This window comes from Chelonoidis abingdonii, chromosome 6 (genome assembly GCF_003597395.2).
Source record: "Chelonoidis abingdonii isolate Lonesome George chromosome 6, CheloAbing_2.0, whole genome shotgun sequence".
In the NCBI taxonomy this organism is placed as follows: Eukaryota; Metazoa; Chordata; order Testudines; family Testudinidae; genus Chelonoidis; species Chelonoidis abingdonii.
The window spans coordinates 38,881,742-38,904,319 of NC_133774.1; the positions used below are offsets into that span (position 1 = coordinate 38,881,742).

At 40.6% G+C, this 22,578-nt stretch overlaps 1 protein-coding gene across 3 annotated transcripts in view; it reads right to left on the bottom strand.

The window, feature by feature from the left end:
- PDE4D (phosphodiesterase 4D) overlaps window positions 1-22,578 on the bottom strand; it is a 654,671-nt gene that overhangs the window by 207,062 nt on the left and 425,031 nt on the right. For all 3 annotated transcript variants that reach the window (XM_075066967.1, XM_075066968.1, XM_032796951.1), the window contains exons 3-5: window positions 11,518-11,554; window positions 7,456-7,529; window positions 4,457-4,506 (exon numbers count right to left, since the gene is read on the bottom strand). In XM_075066967.1, the coding sequence (XP_074923068.1) occupies window positions 4,457-4,506; window positions 7,456-7,529; window positions 11,518-11,554 (161 nt within the window). The remainder of the gene's footprint in view (window positions 1-4,456; window positions 4,507-7,455; window positions 7,530-11,517; window positions 11,555-22,578) is intronic.

Sequence of the window (22,578 nt, forward strand, 5' to 3'; positions counted from 1 at the left end):
CCAAACAGTTTGAAAATTTTTATCGATGTGCTACTGTAGAATGAATTCTAGTATCAACTCATTCCAGCTAATGCATTTTTCTCCTCATATGTGCTTACCTGAAATGAGTATCTATAATTAAAGCACAATTCCTTCTGATCTCAATGAAGAAAATCCATATTACCTTCCTTATTTCCTTTGCATCCCTTCCTCACCTTTTCTTTTTCATCCCTTCCACCATGTTGCCTCTTACACTAGGAACTTCCTTCACATTCTGGCTTCCTCTTTCTTCTCATTCAAATCCTTCCTGAGAATAACATTTTTCCAGGAAGCCTATCAGTCTTAATGTACCACCCAAAGTGCTTATTATTTACTTTAGTGACAATGCATCTTCCAGTCATCTAGCTTATTAGACTTGTGCCTGGTGCCCTGAGGTTCCTGCTAGCACTGTTAGCAGTGCTGTCTGTACTGCTGTGATGAGTCTTCCACTTGCCTGCTGGTCTGAATGTCTAGAGCAGCAAGAGCAGCACTGCCAAGAAGACTTTCCAGCAGCCAGGAAGCCAGACAGTCAGCACTTCAAACACCTCTGCCAAGAGTCCAAGGGGCAAGGTGGTGCCACAAAAGGATTGTTTTTTTTAATTGATGTGAGAAAGAATGATACAAGCATTTTTCCTGCCTTTCTCCCTTGGTGCATTGCTTTGGTATAACATGCATTACCGTGATTTTATATGGCTTAGGAAGGTATCTAGGCAAACTTCTGTGCTTAGTCATGAAGGTCTGTTACTATAGAAACAACAATAATATCAAATACAACATTATGTCCAGGGATGGGCAAACCAGTTCAGGCAAAATACCATCCAGCTGCAACCCTTACTCATTAGCCAAAGTGAATCCTAATCCTTTTCATAGTTTGCAGTGATTTAATACTTTTCCCAACCCCTGAAGTCTTTTGGCCTCTCAGATCCGACCACCCTAATATGTAGGTTAGACATGGCAGATCTGGTGGCCTTTCTGATGGAGCATGTTAACATTACATGAAATTAAACTACCCCTACACTTCACTGTTCTCTACTGCTGCTCCCTTTAAATTTCCTGGCACAGAAAAGTTTTCTAGTTAAATCGCACTCTGAATGCACCTCATACCTTATAGGCATTCAACCCTCAAATGATGTATTACTTCTGACATGCACATTGCACTCCAGGGATTAAGTAAAGGGAAGTCTCCAGATCAGTGGGAAATTGAACGAGCGCACTAGTGGCATCCAGCAGAGAGTATCATTGGTCCTGCTGTTTGGGCACCTACTCCTGCTGGAGGAAAGAAATTGGCATAAGGGCTTCCCTGGTAGAGGAGCTTGTAAGGCACTGTCTTGCGTGTGCGCGCATGTGCATGTACAACCTCTCTTTATGGTATCATCACATTGTGGGATGCAATCCAGACCAGAGAGAGGTTGTGCCACTGCTTGGCCCATAACCCAGGGAGCCTCACAATGCTTTGCTATTGTAGTTGCTAACCTGTGCCCTCACAAACAGCCAAACAACATGTCGGCCACTCCCTGAGTGTCCGTGTACAGCTGCAGCCTGCCAGTAATACTCCAGTCACAATCTGGCTTCCAGAAGCTTTGGTTACCAATTGTAGGGTAAACCCAACACACACCCAGTCTTCAACATTCCCCAAAAATATGTGTTCTGTCCAGCCCTCTCCGGGGAAGTTCAGATATTAGAGATCTGTTGCCCCTGTAAGGGGTTAATATACAACAGTTTGCTACTTTAATTAGCGTTACCAAACAATTCAGCTTAAATACAACATTGGATTAGTTTTGATTAAAAAATACCACTTTTTTTTTTACTACAAAGATATAGATTTTAAGTGAGTACAGTTATAAGGTATTAAAGTCAGAAATGGTTACAAGAGAAATAAAGATAAAACACTTTCTAGTAATTAAAACTTAACAAACTAGATGTTGTTCCAGATAAAATCTTTACCACATGTTCCCAGCAACATTGCTAACCAAATTCTCAGGTCAGGATGCCCTCCCAAAGTCAAAGGGCTGGTTTCTTTGTCATCTTAGGTTAAAGAGATAGGGAGAGAGAGAAAGAAAGAGAGAATACCTGGGGTGTTTTCTGTCCCTCACTTTTAATCCAGTCACCCTTTGAAATGCATTTTCCTAAGGGCTACCCCTAGATAAAGTGCCTTCCCACTGTGAGGCTGGAGACATGAAATCTCATGGTGAAAGAGTTTCCATGTTGTTGTTGTTGTTTAAATGTTGTTTAAAATGCAGATTGATCTGTTCCTACCCTCCTTCTGTTGCCAAAGAATGACCACTTGACTGGTGTTTATGTAACCCACACACCTCCTGGGTGTAATGTTCTGTCTCATCTAGTGGTACCAAGACCATGTACAGAGAGAGAGAGAGAGACTAATGAGTTTCCTCTACAGCCTGAGCTAACAGGCTTATGGCTTTTAGCTCATGCGACAGAGATTCATGCCCTAGGTTTGATCCCGACTGCCAGGGTCTGTCAGCGTTACAACTGGAGGCTCATCCGGGATTTCAACTGGAAAGTCTCTGAAGCTCAGGACACGCTTTCTCAGCTAGGGGAAGTAGCTAGGTGTGGTGTTCTGTTCCATCTAGTGGCACCAAGACCACTTAGAAAGAGAGAGAGAGAGATTAATGAGTCTGTTCTACAGCCGTAGCTAACAGGCTTATGGCTTTTAGCTCATGCGATAGAGACTCATGCACTAAGCTACAAAGGCCCCAGATTCGATCCTACCCGCAGATGACTGGGGTCTGTGGGCGTTACATTTGCCAATCAACTTTGATGACACCTGGCTAGAGGAGTTAGTTTGTCCTTTGTCTTTGAAGAACAGGTTCACTCCCTCTCAGGACTTCTCAGGTAAATAAATCTAAGTCATAATTTCTGCTTATGTTCACAACTTTACATATAATGTTGTTACACACATTTCACCATCTTATTGACCAGTGAGTTATTAGTTTTCAAATGATACCTCAACAAGGCACATTTTTTACAAAGATTATTACAGTAGTGTGTAGGGTGTGAATACAGGAGTGCTTTCAGCCACAGTTATCAGATATTTTCTTTTATTATTAGGAATTTTTCTGTGCTACAGACTTTCTGAATCCTTGAATCTATGGGAAGGGGCCAAAATTTCTGGAAAAAAAAAGAACCTGAAGCCTATCTCTTTTAAAGGCAATAGAGTCTGGATAATCAAAGTGTGAAAAATGGGGGAGTCCTGCAAATAAAAATAAGCAGACTAGCCATCAATAATATAAATGGCTCATGGCTGCTAGCATGAAACCAACCCCCAATATTATCTCTTCAGAGAATGCATTAACAAGGGGTTATGGTTACAGTTGTCATGGGGAATAGTTACAATTAATGAGAGATCTATGCAGCTAGTTTTTTCTTTCTCATTTGTTTAATTACCATGCCTGGAAAGGGTTAACAAACAACACCTGACCAGAGGAAAGAGACATTAACCCTTAGCTATCTGTTTATGACACATGCATTTAAGAATTATTATAAAAGAATCTTAACTGTGGATGATTTTCAATGTGTGAAGAAGTGGATTTTAAAAAACCTAAAAGTGAAAAGCTGTTCAATCAAACTCTGATCCACATGTGTTAAGCAGGAAGCAGAGCTGTGCATAACTTGTCATGAAATCAAGACGCGAGGTGAGCATTTGCAGCATCAGTGAACATCAGGCTGACTTCCAAGTGCTATGGAGGAATTTAGACTTTATGGAGGAAACCACACAGAACACAGCAATTTTACATTACTTCAACCCTAAACCAGGTCAAACTTAGTGGTTTTGGCTGAGTTTCACTTCAAGTATCAGGATTCAACCAAACTCTGAACTCAAAGTGAAACTCAGTGAGTATGAACCCATCTGAACAAAACAAGCAAACAAAAAATGTTGAACAGGAAACTTAGGCTCCTAAGTCACTTATGTACTTTTGAAAACTTTCCACTATCTATGCGGGGTACTAAATCATACCCAGACATCGCCTCAGTGCCTGTAGAACTCCACTTTCCAATTAGTAAGTCAATTTGTTGCCTGTGCCTCTACTACATTTCAATGCATCAATTCACCAATATACCCGATAGTCACATATGGATACACGCAGAAGAAATGGAGGACAAAAGACCATAGTTTATTGACATTTCCACCATCTCAAAAACAAAGTTTTGGAATGAACTCACATTAACGCCAAGGATATCTCTATATCTAGATATCCATGTCTAATATGACATATCACTGGAAAGAATTAATTTGCTATTTGTGGTAAAAATCAGCCAAAACCTTATTTATAAAATAAACTTATGAATGTAAAAGAATATATTGTTTTTATTTCAAAAGAGCCAGACATTTTTGAATTACATTTTGATTTTATAAATAATTATTCAGTTTCAGAAGACCATTATACTTTCACTTTGTGCTTATATTAATCTCTCTTACCTGTTATAGTTGCTTTGTTGATGGATGGTTGGTTACACATGGGTGACCGTCTGACAATGGGAAAAAAAGGCATAAATGTATCAAGTTTGTATATTAGTGCAGTCTTTAAGCCATTTGTTTGAAAACACTTTTATTTGAGAGATTATATTGGGTTGGAATGTATAGAAACTGACAAAAATAGTTCATTTGGCATACATACAGAGGTGAACAGAACTCACAAACGAACCTCATATTATTTCACAGCTTGCGCTGAGTCAGGGCCCAAATGTGCTTCAGCTGAACAGCGAGAAATTACGAAGCAGTAAAAGTAGTGAACAAGCATGAAAGAAACTGCAATATTTGGTTACAGAAGGTCCCTTAATAAAGAGAATATTTCTAAAACAATCTAAAATATTGTTGAGTTTTCAATTGCTATTGTGCAATATTTTCAGCCATTTTTCATTTGCTACACATAAAATCTACCTCTTAAGAGTTTTATTCTGCAGATCTTCTTTCATGCTTTCTCCGGTAACTGGGATGACTATGGTGGCAGATTTTCTGACTTGATACACACAAGGAACAGAAATGTCACCTAACTCACCTACTGGGAATACCCTCAGTGTGGGGGAGTCTTCAGCAGGCACAGGGTTAACAGAACCAACTTCCCCTCAGCACAGGGATCATGTGGGTAGAGGGGAGTATGGAGAGAGAGGGGGACAGAAGAAAGGAAGGAACAGAGAGTGGTGTACCAGCCCCCAAGCTGTTCTAAAATGAGCCAGAGCTGGGGAAGAAGATTAATGAGCTGTAAATAGCTCTCTGACAAGCTCCACATTTTGCTGTACCCAGTGAAATCTGGGAATCCGCCCTATATCAGAAATTGCTTAGAAAGAGTATATTTTAACTGTTGTATTTCTACAAACCATAACTAGTACAAACCCCCAAAGTCCTCAGAGAGATCCTACAAACCTTATTAAATACTATAAAACCTCGATTAATTCCCTTAGCACCCTCCATCCTGTGCACTGAATGAGGCAGGGCTCCTATAGAAAAATTATGTGACTCTGTAATTAGAGACTGAAGATTATTGTAACGTGCATGCATCAACATAAAATAAAAGTACAAAGGGGAAGGAACAGGCAACCTTAATTCTAGTATTTCCTAATTTTGAATGCTGACTATACAACCAATATATGTTCTGTTAATTTAGTTTTTTTAAATCTAATAATAATAAGACAAGGGGGCATGGAAGCATCGTTGCTTTTCATCTATTCTTAAACTGAATATTAAGAATGTTAGATGAATCAGAGGGTTGACATTGGATAATCTAGAGTTAAGCTCCTCAGTTTATGCAGATTATGTACAACTGGCAGACATGTTTGAATTAATTATGATAATCTTTGCTACCTTGTAAAATTGGTGGAGTTGACTTGGACTTACAATAAGCACCAAGATGAAGTGATTGCATTTTGGAATAGGGACAAAAAAATGTACTAGTGATGAAGTCATAAAACAAGTACAACAAGGAGTCCAGTGGCACCTTAAAGATTAACAGATTTATTTGGGCATAACCTTTCATGGGTAAAAAACCTCACTTCTTCATATGCCTGCAGAAACCTCACTTCTTCCATGCATCTGAAGAAGTGAGGTTTTTTACCCATGAAAGCTTATGTCCAAATACATCTGTTAAACTTTAAGGTACCACCGGACTCCTTGTTGTTTTTGTGGATACAGACCAACATGGCTACCCCCTTATACATAAAACAAGTAGAATCTTATGTGTATATCGGAAACTTAATCAGCTACAAGTGCTGCAAGAAATTGATGAAATTATGGAGTGATAAAAACATTACGTTTGGTACCAAAGTGAAAATGTATCAAACTAGTGTACTGACTATATTACTCTATAAATAGAAGCATTAAATGGAACAGACATCAGAAGGCCAGATGTAGTAGAGAAAAAGGGCAGGTGTAAAGCGGAAAGATTTTAAGACAAATGAAGATGCTGGAAGAAGAGTAGGATGTGAAATTAGGGAATAGGATTGGCTATAACTGAAAATATTATGATGATAGTGACACTGCAGAAGACCAACAGTGATAAGATGCCAAAGAAAATAATACAAGTGCAATGATGGTCAGTCTGATCAAGAAGCTGACTACAAACTAGATGGCTTGACATTGTTTGCAGGGACATGACCAGGCAGGGCTTAATGGAGGAACAAGCCAAGGACAGGAATGAATGCAAACACTGTTAACTACTCCCTGTGTCTACAAAGATACTCCAGGATGAAAGAGTGTCAAATTATTTTAGAAATTAACAATGCACTATAAACAACTTCTATCTTGTAAATATAGTGAAAAGAAACCCAAGTTCTACTCATAATTTACAACATTAACCACTATCCAGAACTCCTTAATGGAATTATAGCTGTATATTACATGATTTCTTTCTTTCTTTTTTTTTTTTTTTAATGTAAAACAGGTTCCACTGTTGTTAATTGAGATCACATTTCTGTAGCAATGTTGGAAAAAAATGTTGGATGTGTTATTTCAGTTATATAATTAGACTTCAATAGATACTTTAATACTCGATTACCATATATTTTCAAACAAAGATTTCACTGTCCTGGACTGAATAGGCAGAATTTTAGGGTCAGATCCTGCTAGTAAGTTGCCATGTGTGTAGTGGTTCACACACTTGGATACAGTTGCAGGATCCCTTACACATGACTAATTTGATGCAAGTCACAGATATTAGAAATTACTTCCAAGTTTAAATAATCACATTGTAAGTAAGGTACTGCAAGAAAAAATAATGGCTGTTGGCTTAGTTTTAATGTTTAACACTGTTATTTCAAAATATTAATAGAAAATTAACAGGTCATATCATTTGATATCATTTGGGGCTTTTACAAGTCTAACGGCACAGGATGCACTCTGAAATCTAAAGACATTGCCCTGAGTCTTAACATTTAATAAGCACTACTCCAAAAAGTTCAGAGGGGAAAAGAGTCTGCACTCACTTGTTAGGTGCCCGATCTGGTAAGTTGGTTAATGCAGCAAAATTATTCCGTACAGTACGCAGGCTGGCCAGCACCTGGAACAAAGAAAGATGTTTCATTCTAAATTCTTGCATGTGATACTGATTTATTGCCACTCTGCTGTGTTAAAGGCAAAAGAAAAACACATTACAAATAGATTATAAAAAGTTTCCAGGCTTGCTTTAATGTCTGAAGACTGAACATTATTTAACAATAAATCTTTTGTAAAAAAAGAAAACAGTTTATTGCTTTTCCCCCTTCACTAAACAACTCATTATTTTTTTAAAGACAGACTTATTTGAAGAGGAGGAAAGTTTTTCACAGAATGCAATTTAACTCTCCAAAATGACCAAAAAATAATTCATGTTTTGAGAAGAATGGCCCACTAATACCTAGCACTCCATAAATAAAAATGATTACATGATTTTCCATTTGCACAGCAGCAAGCTTTTACATTTTACATCCAGTTTGAATAAAATGTAGTGAAAAAAGTTACCAAATTCATATGCCTTGCCTATATGAACACTAACACATATGTGTGTAGGAAATGCTAGATCTGAATATAAACAAAGGATTATGGTCACACATGGACTAGAATGGGGCATGGACAACAAAAATTAGAAGAAAAGATTTGCTGCTTTTAAAGAAAGTAAAAAAGAATAATCAGAAGAGAAAATACTAGATAGAATTGAGAAAAAAAGACTTATGAAGCTATTGTAGAAAGACAGGGTGAGCTGGAAGTGGGAAGGGAAAAGAGGACTAAAGGAAAAGAGAAAAGGTAAAATAAGGAAAGATACGTGCTTGGCTTTCTAGTGAATTTATATTTAACTTTTATAACCTTCTATTCTACTCTTCTAGCAGATATCCTATAGATCCTGTCTGTGGAGGAGGGGAAGAAGGGGAAGGGATGTGGTGGCTAGCTGTATTTTGAGTAACTATGCTAAAATGGCTAGATATTTATCTTGGAGATATAATTACATTATTGATTATCTCTAGGGAATAGATTCTGGCTGCTCCTGTGCAAGTGGTGAGGATGAGGGGAGGGAACATTGAGCCCTTTCCCAGTTGCCCAAGGGACAGCCAAAATCCCACTCTTTGATCTCCATTAAGTGAAAAGCGCAGCAGATCACAGCTCTGTGAACATTGCTTGACACATCCAAAAGGCCACCACTTGTTTCCCAAACCGTGCACTAGCATGACTGGGTGATGTTCTGAGAACAATGATGGTGCGGGAGATGCATGCTACACTCCCAGAAAGGTGCTTCTCTATGTGCTCCCCTCAGTCCCTGCCAAAGCATTCTACAGCACCCTGCAGGCAGATTGCTTCTGGCATCTGCTGCAAATGCACCAAATCTCCAAACACACCCTTACCAGGAGTCGGCAACCTTTCAGCAGTGGTGTGCCGAGTCTTCACTTATTCACTCTAATTTAAAATTTTGCATGCCAGTAATATATTTTAACATTTTTAAAAGGTCTCTTTCTATAACGAAACTATTGTTGTATTTAAAGTAAATAGGGTTTTTAAAACATTTAAGAAGCTTCATTTAAAATTAAATTAAAATGCAGAGCTCCCCAGACCAGTGGTCAGGACCTGGGCACCATGAGTGCCACTGAAAATCAGCTCACGTGCTGCCTTTGGCACGCATGCCATAGTTTGCCTACCCCTGGGCTACAGGTTTAAAAGTAACAATACATGAGTTATTAGCTACAGTGAATTCTAGAGTTAAATAATTTTAATTCTCGTTTGCTAATTATCTAAAAATATTTATAGTTCTGGCTTTTCTGTTTGTTTTTCCTTCCAATGGGAATATTCCTGTGTATAAAAAATTACCCTTGTGTGTAAGTGTTTGTAGGATTGAGGCCTACAGGGGAAACCAATTAATAAAACTTAACCTCTCCCTTCTAAGTGAACACACCTCTGCTACACAAGATTTAATCACTGAATATAACTGTTGTTCATTTCAAAATCAAAGCATAGGCAAATGTGTGATCATGCAAGGAATGAAATCCACTATGCCTATTTTTAATATATCATGCTAGACTACTACAGAAATAGATCAGACCTAACTTTTAAAATAATTCCAAAGTTATTTTATTTTTAAAACTGGAATGCATAGAATACGTTAATTATAACAGTTTCATTACATTAAAATATGAAAAAACAAACAAATATCCTACTAATAATGATATATTATTTATTGTTACAGCATCCCTGTTCTGGTAAAAACAGTAAAATATTATTAGATATAGAACAGATTATGCACTATACGGCATAGTACTCTGTTCTACCTCCAATAAAAAATAAGCGGTTGGTAGGCCTTGGCCTTTACTGACTACCTTTAATAACAATTGAGCTACCATCACCAAGTGGCTTAGAGTTACATGAAACAAAGCCTTCTGCACAACTGAAGCAATTAAGGAAGCCTAGAAATAAACTCAGATCTGTTCCAAATTCCATCACCCAATTTCAGCAGTGATGACTACATTAACTAAAATTTATTGCTGTGTTATTTGCATAATGAAAATGTATCTAACAAGAAAAAAAGAACTCTTTCTGAAGAACATATTACAAAGGTAAGTGGGGGGATGTGTGACTGGGATGATGTGTGCAGCTTATATAAAATGCCCAATTCCAGAATCTTTATTAAGGCCCCAATCCTGCAAGCTGATCTGCCTAGGTAGATCCCTGCAGCCTCTCAGAGCCCTAGTGATGTCAACAGTGCTCTGCATAAACGCAAGGATTTGCATGTTCAAATCCTTTTGCAGGATGAGGGCCTACGTTTTTATTCAATCCATAACTCAGGCAAAGTTCCCCTTTAAAGCCAATAGGTGTTTTGTCCCAGTACAAAAATCAGTCAACCTAACCTAGTCTGTCTGCTTACTGTTTTCCTAGGGAGCTCACAACCTGTCTTATTTGAATGTTATATAGTGTAATTAAGATTGGCATAAAGATGTCTAGAAAAAGTAAATTTGATAATGCATCAACTTTTTTCCAGACCTAGGGTGGACGTTTTCCTTACTGGGCCAATTTTTCTGCAGATATAACTCAATTCAAGTTAATAGAGTTACAGCTATAGATAACGTGTGTGTGTGTGTGGTGTGTGTGGGTGTGCGTGTTTGTTTTCTTGTTGGGGGCCTAATAGGTCTAGAAGGAATATTGCAATATTTTCTGTTGCTATTTCAGCTGTAATTCCTTGTGTTCAGTTATTGTGGGAAAGCATTTGCAATTTGGCTATCTGACAATGGTTAGGCTCAGTCTTTTCTCCTCCAATAAAAGGAGAACAGAGAAAACCTTATCGCCAACTCTCAAGAGTTTCAACCAGTGCCCTGTCAGCTGCACGGTTTCAGACTATCAGCTTTTATGGTGGGTCATGAATGACAAGATGATCTCTAATGCAGGTAGGTGCCAATCCAGTCCTGACAGACCTATTTGGATCCCAGGTAAACACTGTACTATTGATTAGCTCACTCAAGTTCTCATAACTATATTTTATTAATATTCATTTTGTGACACAGAATCATAGACTTTAAGGTCAGAAGGGACCAATATGATTGTCTAGTCTGACCTCCTGCACAACACAGGCTGCAGAATCTCACCTACCCACTCCCACAACTAACCCTTAACCTATGTCTGAGCCACTGAAGTCCTCAAATCATAGTTTAAAGACTTCAAGGTGCAGAGAATCCTCCAGCAAGTGACCCAGGCCCCACGCTGCAGAGGAAGGCGAAACCCCCCCAGGGCCTCTGCCAATCTGCCCTGGAGCAAAATTCCTTCCTGACACTAAATATGGCTGTCATAAACAGATAGTAGGAGTTAACAGAACAGAAGTACTTTATATCTCTTTTGACTGTAAAGGGTTAACAAGTTCTAAACCTGGCTGTCACCTGACCAGAGGACCAATCAGGGGACAGGATACTTCAAGATAAGAGACAGGAAACAATGGGTGTGACCATGGGGCCCTTCATATATAAACTGTAACATCACCCGAAAATGAGATTACTCATCTTATTACTTCATATGCATATATGGTAAGTTGTGCCTACCTGAGCAAATGGAGTCACAATCAAGTCATCTCCATGTCTGAAAAATAAACAAAATTATAAATTAGATGTTATTGATGACTATTCTCATTGAAGCTACTTTAAAAAAATCAGGACGTAAATTAAGGCTTATACATTACTTTAGTTAACCTCAGTCTTATTCCTCAGCATCCATTCATCCCAACTGCTTTAAAAATGCCTCTGAAAGGAAAACATTTAGCAGCTGTCCAATCATGCAGTGTCTTTATGGGACCGCTGGAGAACCAGTTGATTTTTACGCTGCGTGTTGGACAGATGAACACAGACAGACAGACTGGATGAATCAGCAAAGATCACATTCCCAAACTTCCATTTCCACCCACTTTGAAACTAAATGGAATCATTTTCATATAAGAGTTAACCAGGCATGCCTATGTGTCTGGTAGCACCCAAAATTAGTTTTGGTGGAGGGACACAGCCCACCTAAATATTGAAAGTGATTTGCATTAAGTGTTACTAACAGATTATAATTTGTGAGCATTGGACAAGCTAGTAACTGCAGATGACTGGGGACTACATCACAGACTAATAAAAACCTAGTTAAACTTTTAAACTGACTCACAAATCTGAAGTTATATGGGAGTGTTACTTAATGTGTGCTGTTGCTGTAGCAACCGCACCCACACCATGCTAGGTGATGTAGGCGCAAGGTGTCATAATGATGTGTCAACGGAGGAGGGAGGGAAAGGGGACTATCATCTCTTCAGTAATGAAAACTTCTTGCTAGAGGAAACTGAGTTACCGTCTAAAGTAAATCCCACTTCCCTGATGAATAAAATGTCAAAATTACACATAAACTACCACATATAGTCATGGCCTGTGTGGAATATTTTGCATTTAGTTACCAGAGGTACTGAGTAGCCACAGAGTGAAGAAACTTGGGAGGGCTGATGTATACATACAGTTTATTCGTTCTTTAATTACGTTTTCAAAAAACTATGACTGATAATGAATATACTGTAAGTAACTCATGACAGATATATACATAGTCCGATAAGTCATCATTTGAAATATTTTTCCCCAGATATGCTCCAATAACTATATATAAACTGCTGCATGGTCTATGAACAATTTGTCCAACATTACTTTTACGGAATAAGGGCTCTAATCCTAGTTACCTGGCACCCATGTTCTTTTCAGAAAAAATAATAATGCTAGCTTTATCCAACTAGCTGGAGCTAGGAGTTTCTAATTATTATTTTTAAAATAAGGCAAAAAGAACAGTCATTAAAAGCCAGAAAATGATTCACAAAGAAATAATTTAATAAGAATTTGTTTTTAATATGCCTGAGTTCTTGGTGATTTATAGGTTTTGCAACATCGTGGTCCCAAAAAGCTCTGAATATAAGCAGATAGGCCCAGATCAAATAGAAATTAGGAGCTGTCATAAACAGATAGCTAAGGGTTAATGTTTCTTTCACCTGTAAAGGGTTAACAAAGGAAACCAAACACCTGACCAGAGGACCAATCAGGAAACCGGATTTTTCAAAGCTCAGGGAGGGAAGTGTTTGGTCTGAGTCTTTGGCTGTCTCCGGCTAGGAGGAGGGTCTTTCTATCTTCAAGCTTCTAAATCTCTGTGTCCCAGTTGTAAGTAACAGGTATAAGCAATAAGCTTTTATTGGTTTTTTTTGTTTTACATTGTGTAAGTGCTGAAATGTTATTGTAATTTCTTTTTGATAAGGTGTTTATTTCAGTTTTTTATTTTAAGCAATTGACCTGATATTGTCAACTGATACAGAGACTATGTTTATGTGTTCTTCTTTCTTATATAAAGCTTTCTTTTTGAAGGACCTTGTTGAGTTTTCCTCTGGGTAGGCTAAGGAACGAAGGGAAGGGACAATCTCCTTTGTGTTAGATTACGGAGGTGAATCTGTCCCCTCAGGGGAAGAAGGAGGGGGAGGTAAATTTGCCCTCTCTGTTTTGTGAATTCAAGGAGTTTAAGTAAGTAATCTTTCAGGATAACCCCGGAGGGGAAGCCTGGGGAGGAAGTAAAGAGGAAGACAAAGGAGGAGGTTATTTCCTCTTTGTTGTAAGACTCAGGCATCTGAGTCCTTGGGATCCCCCCAGGGAACGTTTGGGAAGACCCGAGGGAGTAGCCCTGGAAAATGTCCCTGGCTGGTGCAGCGATTCAGATCTAAGCTGGTAATTAAGCTTAGAGGGTTCATGCTAGCTTCTCAGTTTATGAACGCTAAGGTTCAAATCTGAGCAGGAAGCTACGACAGGAGCCTAAATACCTTTGAATTTCTGGGACATTGCAACAAAGGATGGGGAATAGGATGAAAAAAAAATTAAGTGAGTGACCAGTGATGTCTAGCATACACTTTACTAGCTGCTTTTATTGTCATCGCCTGTGTTAATATTTATGTGAATGGAAAAGTAGGTTTTAAGGGGGAAGAAGTGTGTATTTTAAGCGGGGGAGGTCTTGCAGAAGTAGGTGAAGGCATGGCTGACATGGTCAGGGAAGGAGCTGGCAAAGCTCTTAAGGGGTCTAATTTATTTAACAAAAGGCCAAATGTGGTATGCAAACAAGACTTTACCCCAGCATCCTAGCTAGGTGCAAGTGGGGATGAGTTCACTCTAATCTGTCTGCCCTACCTAAGTCCATCCACTACCTCTGTCTTAGGCTCTTTACCAGTAAGGCCCTCTTGACCTGGGATGAGCCCCTGGAGCCATGCATCTTGCCATCACCTGGAAGAGGGTTCCTTTTCTGGGTTCAGGGTCCCCACAGAGGTCAAACCATAGCAACTCTTCTGTGAAACGGCATATAGTTCCTGTTGCTGTCTGATAATCAGACAGGTCTCCCTAGGGGCTTGGTACTCATAGCTCTTCCTTCCTTTTCAGAACATTCTGTGTCTTGCAGCACTCTTCTTCGGTTCCCTTTCCTGCTGAGCTCCCTAACCAACAGAGGCTGCCCTAGCTGTAGGCAGACTTGGATGGAGATTTCTCTGATGGATGAGGCTGGCAGGATGGATGAAACCAGATGAGGTTCTGAAGAGCAGGAAGGAACCAACCCATTGATGGAACCATCTGAGGTTCTGAAGAGCAGGAAATGGCTGCCAGCTGGGCTGCCAGGGAAGCACTCCCACCCCTTCCCCAGCTGCTCCCCACCCTCTGGATGGGCAAGATTGTAGCTGCGGCTCAAGGTTGCTCCTTGGCAGTACTTCAAGCATGGCTGTGGCTTTGGCCATAAGTGTCACTACCTGCCCAGCTCCATGTCAGCACTTAGCTCACATCTTCCACTCCGCATCTGTCCTCCACAAGCCAGGCTGCTCAGGCAGCCATTGGCGCCTGCCTTGGGTCCAGCTTCCACCCTGGACTTACACTGTGGCTGGTCCTTCAACTCCAGTGTCCTCGGCTCCCAGCAAGCAGCTCATTCAGAATGGTGCAGGTGGCAGACTGTGGGGGAGCAGATGTGGCTGCTGTGCTGCATGGCAGGTGCAGTCTGTGGGCGTGAAGAGCCAGGCAGGGGTGTGGACGGGGGTGCACAAGTGCTGGTAACTGGGCAGGTGATGATGGCCGGAGACAGGCAGGGAACTGGGTGGTGCAGGGGCCAAGGTGTTGGGCTGAGCTGGGCGTGGGGGCAGGGTGAAGATGCAGGGACCAGGGTGCATGGACCCCCCACTCTATCCTGTGAGAAGAAGCTTGCCACCCCCTATGCAAGGGGGATCAGCTTCCCCAGTTCAGGTAGTTTTGTAGAGAGTGGGGGCACCACAGTGCCTGTTAACCGGGGCCCTATGGGCTGAGAGCTGCCCTTGTTGGTGCCCAGATCCTGTTATGGTTGAGCTGAGCAGTTCCAAGGGTGCGGAGCTGAGGCTTGCTCCGCTTTGAGGCTCAGGGAGCAGGTGTCAATCTGTCTGGATAGGACAACTGGGAAGTGTGGCCCCCACTGGGGAGCAAGTCTTGGCTGCTTGCAGGGCCTTTCATCCTGGCCTGGCTCAGTCCTTCCAGGTGTTAGACTGTTCCCATCCCACAGAGTCTGTCACTGGGCCCAGCAGCCTCTACAGCCCTAGGCCGGGGTCTGCCCTGACAGTTTCTGACCTAACTGCACAAGTTTCTTGGGGGCATTGCGACAGCAGGGGAGGCTCTGAGGGTCTGTCACAAACTATTACGAAGCGAAGAGGTGAGCAGACTGTCTTGAAGAGCCTGTGCTAACCAGCTCTCCTGAGGAGTCCCTCTCCTCAGGCGCTCCCTGTCTTCTGGAACCTCCTAAGTGAGCCCTCATAACCCTTTACTAGACCGAAGTGTTCCTTAGCTAATTAACTGCCACTAGGCAATTAAGTACTCACAGGTAGGTCTGGGTTGGTTCATTCTCTTTAGCAGAGCCTGACACAGGTAGGCTGAATGCCTGACCCACTCAGAAGGCCAGTTACTCTGTGACAATCACCATCCTCTTCATAACAACCCTTAACATAGTTAAAGACTATTATCATGTCCCTGCTCAGTCTTCTTTTCTCAAGACTAAACATGCCCAGTCTTTCTCATTTCCATTCATTGTTGTCTATGAGCTATGTAATGTTCTTTAGTGACAGAATGAAACAACATTTCATAAGGATGCACTGTGGCAAGGTCTCTGCTTGTGAATCCCCTTTTCCTTCACTCCCCTGCGCTACGATTTGGGATCTCTCTTGCAGGGCTACACTCTAGTCTATATCTAGCCTACATACAGATGATGCTTCTCACACCTCCAGACTAGAGGAAGTCATGTTATTTGCTGCATAATAGCTTGCTCACCTCCTTCTCAATAAAACCTGGTTGCTTGTTTGGCCTTTTAACTGTCTGTGCATCAGCTGGAATCCCTGAATTTTCAAGCAAGTCACTCTCCTGTCTGTCTGATATCAATCCAATCTATCTGCCACTTGGGTCAAAAGCATATAAACAGCTGTGCATGTCCATAAAAATAAGACCAAGCAGCATGTTTTTTGAAAGGTCTGATCCTCAGTGCAACCCGGTCACTGGGTGCAGAGGTCCTGTCATAAAATCAATGTCTAAGGAGTTCTTATTAATCTATCCTGATCCCCAACCTTGGTGAAGCTGAGTCATGGAAACAAAAGAGTTAGTTATCAAAGTTATCTAAGGTAGTGGTGAGCGGTCAGTAATGTCCCCAACATTTCAAGTCACTGCTGCCTCTACCCAAAATTGGGAGGGAAATTAGGAGATGCATCCTCTTCCTACTGCCAAAAGCTCCAGTCCTCTCATGGGTAAGGCTAAGATTTTGTCATGTTTATTTTAAGTAAAAGTCATGGACAGGTCTCAGGCAATAAACAAAAATTCACAGGAGGCATGACCTGTCTGTGACTTTTGCTGCTGTGGCTCCATGGTTTCCCCCACCACCATGGTGGCTAGGAGCTGTGGGGTTCCCCCTCCACCCATGGCGGCTGGAAGCTGCAGAGTGACCATATTTCCCAAAGAGAAAACGGGACACCCCAGCTGTTTGCCCGAGGCACCTCCCTCCCCTTGCGCAAGGCTGTTGATGGAACTTTGCCCAGTGGTTCCTGTCACTTGTCGCTGCTGTCGCTGGAACCCTGCGAGGGCCCCACTGGCTATCACCTCCAACCCCTGGGGCTGCAGCAGAAATTGTCAGGGAGGTCTCTGGAAGTAATGGATTCCATGATTTCCATGACCTCCATGACATAAATGTAGCCTTACTCATGGGTAACAAATATTCAGAGTGCCTCCCATACCTTACAAGTGGAAAATACTTCAAATTTCTACTACTCAACTACCAAAATTCCTGGCTTCCCAAACTACCACCTGTCTTCCATAATGTAGTTATGAGCTGTCAATATAAAAATCAGCAACACATTAAAAATTTCAGGGCAGCTCAAAATACATAATCTTTGAAGTGTGGGGCTGCAAGGGATCTCGTGAGATCATCAAGTCCAGGTGCTGAGGTAGGAATAAGTAAACCTAGACCATCCCTGACAGGTATTTGTCCAACCTGTTCTTAAAAATTTCTAGTGATGGGGATTCCACAACTTCCCTTGGAAGCTTGTTCCAGTGTTTAACTACTTTTATAAAGTTTATCCAAATATCTAAACTTAGTCTCCCTTGCTGCAGATGTAGCTTGTTATTTGTTGTCCCACCTTCTGTGGACATAGAGGACAATTGATCACTATCCATTTTCTAACAGCCCTTTACATATTTGAAGACTGTTATCAGGTGTCCTCTCACTCTTTTTTTCTCAAGAATAAACATGCCAATTTTTTTAACCTTTCTTCATAAGTCAGGTTCTCTCAACCTTTTATCATTTTTGCTGTTGTTCTCTGAATTCTCTCCAATTTGTCCACATCTTTCCTAAAGTGTGTCACCGAGAATTGGACACAGTACTCCTGCTGAGGCCCCACCAGTGCCTAGCAGAGTGGGACAGTTACTTCCCAGGTCTCACATATGATGCTCCCATTATTACATCCCAGAATGAGCTTAACTTTTTTGTAACTGCATCACATGTTCAGCTCATATTTAATTTGTGATCCACTATAACTCCCAGATCTTTTTCTGCAGTATTACCATCTAGCCAGTTATTCCCCATTTGTGGTCGTGCATTTGATTTTTTCCTCCCTGCGCGTAGTACTTTGTTGATTTCAGATCAATTATCCAATTTGTCAAGGTTCTTTGGAATTCTAATCCTGTCCTCCAAAGTGCAAACAACCCCAACTTCATTGGCAAATTTTACAAGCGTACTCTCCACTCTGTTATCCAAGTCATTAATGAAAATATTGAACAATACCAGACCCAGGACTGATCCCCATGAGACATCACTAGACACACCCTCCCATGTTGACAGCAAACTATTGATCAGCTACTCTTTAAATATGGTCTTTCAACCAGTTGTGCACCTACCTTATATTAATTTCATCTAGATTGCATTTCCCTAGATTGCTTATCAGAATGTCTTGCGGGACTGTGTCAAAAGCCTTGTTAAAATCAAGATATATAATGTCTACTGCTTCTCCCCATCTCCTATGCTAGTAGCCCTGTCAGAAAAGGAAGTAATGTATCCTTTCATGTATCATAAACTCTCCTTTTTACTAAAAATTATTTAAAAAAAATAAATAGGAGCACAGGTGAGGGAATGCCACTCCCAGAGCATTCCAAGTACTTCCTAGAATCCAATGAGACCTCCGGCATAGATGTACTCAAGGGATTGGACTGTATCATGGTTTGGAGTCAATAGGGGGTTAAACTAAAGACGGCCCTTTCATGGTATTGTCTGGTCTGCTGGAAAGGCACCTGGATCTCTCCTGAAGGTTAACCCTGCCTCAGGAAGCATTAGCTACTGCAGCATCCCCTGCACTATTGCTATGACTCAGTTGCAGAGGACTCAGCCAATCACAGCAAGTCATGCTGCCAGGTAGCAGCAGGGGCTGGAGCAGTAGCAGCACAGAAAGGCAGCCCCTCATGCACTATCTACTGTGCAAAGCTGCTGGAGCTCGTTTTTCGTACAGATCTTCAGACTCTATGGGATTCAAAAGCTATGCTTCCTGCTCATTCCATGCCCCATCCCTCTCCTCCCAAAGGAATAAATGCCAGCATATTTGAGAATTTGAATACTTTTTCCATGAGAGAGGATAATTTAGCCTTCTCTGGTGGTGGGGTTTTTTGTTTTTACTTCCTTCTACTATTTGAGTTCTTGATGCATTGTATTTCACTCAGCTGTGGAGGAATGCGGCAGCACTTTGCTCTTTAGAGTCGACATTACTACATATTCGTTCAATCGACTAAAACTAATCAGGTATTTAATTTTCACATTTCAAAAGCTCCTTCAGTTAAGTATGCAATTTACAGGAATTGCAATTATTCTGATAAAAGTGTATTACTGAGAGCTCAAGTACCAAAGCTTGCACAAAGCAAAGTAATCTATGGACCTGGATCTGGCTAGGCTTGTCCACAAAATGGGCAGGAATGGCCAGAGAGAGGGTGTCTCTAAAGCACCAGGGAGATGAAGTGATTAATTACAGCATCTCTCTCTTGGGAGTGGGCAATGATATCATACCACAGGGGTGAATTTTTACGTGAGTACAAGTTGCCCCCCATTCCATACGTGGGGGATGACTCAAGCCCTATATCTTTGGATCTCATCTTAACAAAAATTAGGAAGTCAAACAAAGACAAAGATCCTTTTCATGCAAAACTGCAAAGCATATATGATTTCCTATTGACCTACAGGGTACTGCTGTGTATTAAAACACAACAACCTACAGTTATCCTGCTGTTTGCCTTTCAGATGGTATGGAGGCTGGTTGGAAACTGTCAGAATTCTGGTTAGCCTGGTGTCCCTCATCTATTTCCAGAAAGCAGAAAGAAGAAACGCAAGCCATGTAGAGTACAACACAAGCTTCTAAACTTAGGCAAGATTGTTAACCTTTAAGGCTGGGAGAAATGGTTTGGGTCCCTATTATCATGACACAATTCAGCAGAATCCATGTTTACTCACTGGAATATCGGTATCTATCAGTTAATCTCTTTCTATGGAAGTCAGATATGAAAGTAGGTATGTAAAGAATAATTTTCTGCTAGCATCAGAAATTTGAAAATATTAGCTTAATTTGAAAAAAGACTATTCACAGAATAATTACTAGCAGGTGACTGTGAGCTTCACAAAACATGGGAAAAAATTTGCAAAACCAGAATTGAACAATTTTCATACACTTCCATTTATTTCTCATAACTTAGATGTTTGCGTGCAAAAAGGTATGGTGGCAAATTTTGCAAAAGCCACTGACGGAGCACTTGGACAGATTTAATAATAATTATAATTGAATTTGAAAAGTGTCTCCATGCTGAGGTATTCAGGGTGGTCAACATTTACTAAAATTTAGTGGCATAAAACTACATTAAGGTAAAGTTAAGGTTGCTTGATGGTATGTCGTCCCTGTGCAGAATGTTAACTTGAGCAAAACTTAAACTCCTGAAAACCAGGAAATTCACAGTTCCAATTGTCCATAAAATCTTAACTCTGCCTTATTTTAGCAATGCCCTGGTATACGTCATTAACACACATAACTCTACTCTGCCAACCCCACAGTCACTGAAATGTACAAGCTCTTCATCTCCTTTTACAACCTATTCACTCTCACCCACAGGTTTCCATTTAACACTAGTCAAGGACAAAAAGGGGAAAACAATGTTCTCCATGGCACACCACCTTCCCTCTGTTCCTCTGGAGCTGGCAATAGTCAATGGAATTATTTACATCACTCCAGGAGCAGTCATTGTGTTAGGCGTACCCATGTTAGGCTTACCAAATTTCAAAGCCATCTGAATAACAATTCAGATGTTAGAGCACTTACAAGAGTTGAGCTTTAAAGCATATGAAATGGTGAGAATTGGAACCCTCTAGCCATTTTTCTTTATTGGTGCAGAAAGAATGTACAGAATGTACATTTTCTTAAATACCGTTTTCAATTAGGGTCTTCCGAAGATTTAGTGGGTGCTGTGCATTGCCTTGGATAGAACTCAACAGACAAACTATTTTGACCTACATCAATAGTTTGATCTCAAGCTCTGGGCAAACAAGGTGCCTAGAAACTTTTTGTAAAATGGCTATTTTGGGGCAGCTTATATCTTTGCGGCCTCTTGGTCAAATTACCTCAAAGTTAGGGCACTAAACCCTACCCTACATCCAACTGAGGCACACCAAACTTCAAAGGAATCCAACTAAGCCTGTTTTTATGGAGGTCCTAGAATGGTCAGCCTTTAAACAGAAGTTGTGACTCAATCTGAACTATAGTGGCATGGCCACCCTATTATAATACAGAATAATTACAGACACAGAGAAACAGAAAAAAGAAACCCAAACAAACTATTCTATAAAAACAAGTAATGTAGAATTGTTTAACAAAATGGGCATAAGAAAATTGGATGCATACAGAACTGACAGAATACAACTGGAAAAATAGTGTTTTCAGATTATTTTTACAATGGTGTGATATAGGTCAAGACAGACATTCATAAAGTGAGAGTCTCACATACACCCTTGGGACCACCACAGCAGTTAAAATGTCATCCTTCTGAAATATGAGTGTGAGCCTGCCAGGATGGAACTCCTGAGGAGGTGTCATGAATGAGGTCTCACTTCATTAAAGGCTGTTACCACCAAAGGGGCCAGAATAAAATTGATTCATCATCCTACAGACAGATAACATAAAGAACACAATATGGCATAATATGCAATGATAACAGCTCAATCCTGTGAGTAGACAGGCTCTTGTATTTTGTACAGTTTCAAGTGGTGGAGAAGACCTGCTGAGAGCCCTAGCTAAGGGTACATCTAGACTATGAGTTAGAGGTTTGATTCCCATATCCCATAGGCATACTCGTGCAGCTCTCATCTACTCGTTTAGGTATGATCAAGCCATGAACTTTCATGCAGACAGTGAACAGCATGGGGGATGGAACTTTGAGGGAAAATCACATATTACTTCCTTCAGTGATTTGAACACACACATAAGAAAGAATATAGTAAGTAACAATATTGGCCCACATTTTTAAATATGTGAGTGCCAAGAGGTGGGTTTGGAAATGTGGTTTCTAATGTATCCACAGAACTGGTTAATTTTCACAAATGTATACAATATATGGTGAGATAATACATTAAGAGCATCTTGAAATTCTATATCACTTTAAAGTAGAGTATTACACTGGTATACAACTGAAACGCCCAGTTATCTCCCCAGGGTTTGTACTGGATGAGAAGGCCAAGCAGCCAGCTGGCATTCTCTGCACGGTGCTCTATGGCTGGAAAATACTTTCATAAAAGGGTGCAGCCAGGCAGTAGGCTTTGAAAAGGCTGTGCTCAATGTTATTAACCTTGGGGAACTAGCATCCTTTGACTGTGCTCTGGGGCTGGGAACTTAGACTGTTGGATAAATGGGGTGACGGCGATAAAATTGGCCCATTTTTAAATGCTACATATCACTGTAAGGTATCTTTCAGCATAGTTTCATGTATTAAAATTTATCAAACAACAAAATATAGGGGAAAATGTCATTTGCCCTGTAGATGTGCTTGTACTTTAAGCTTATA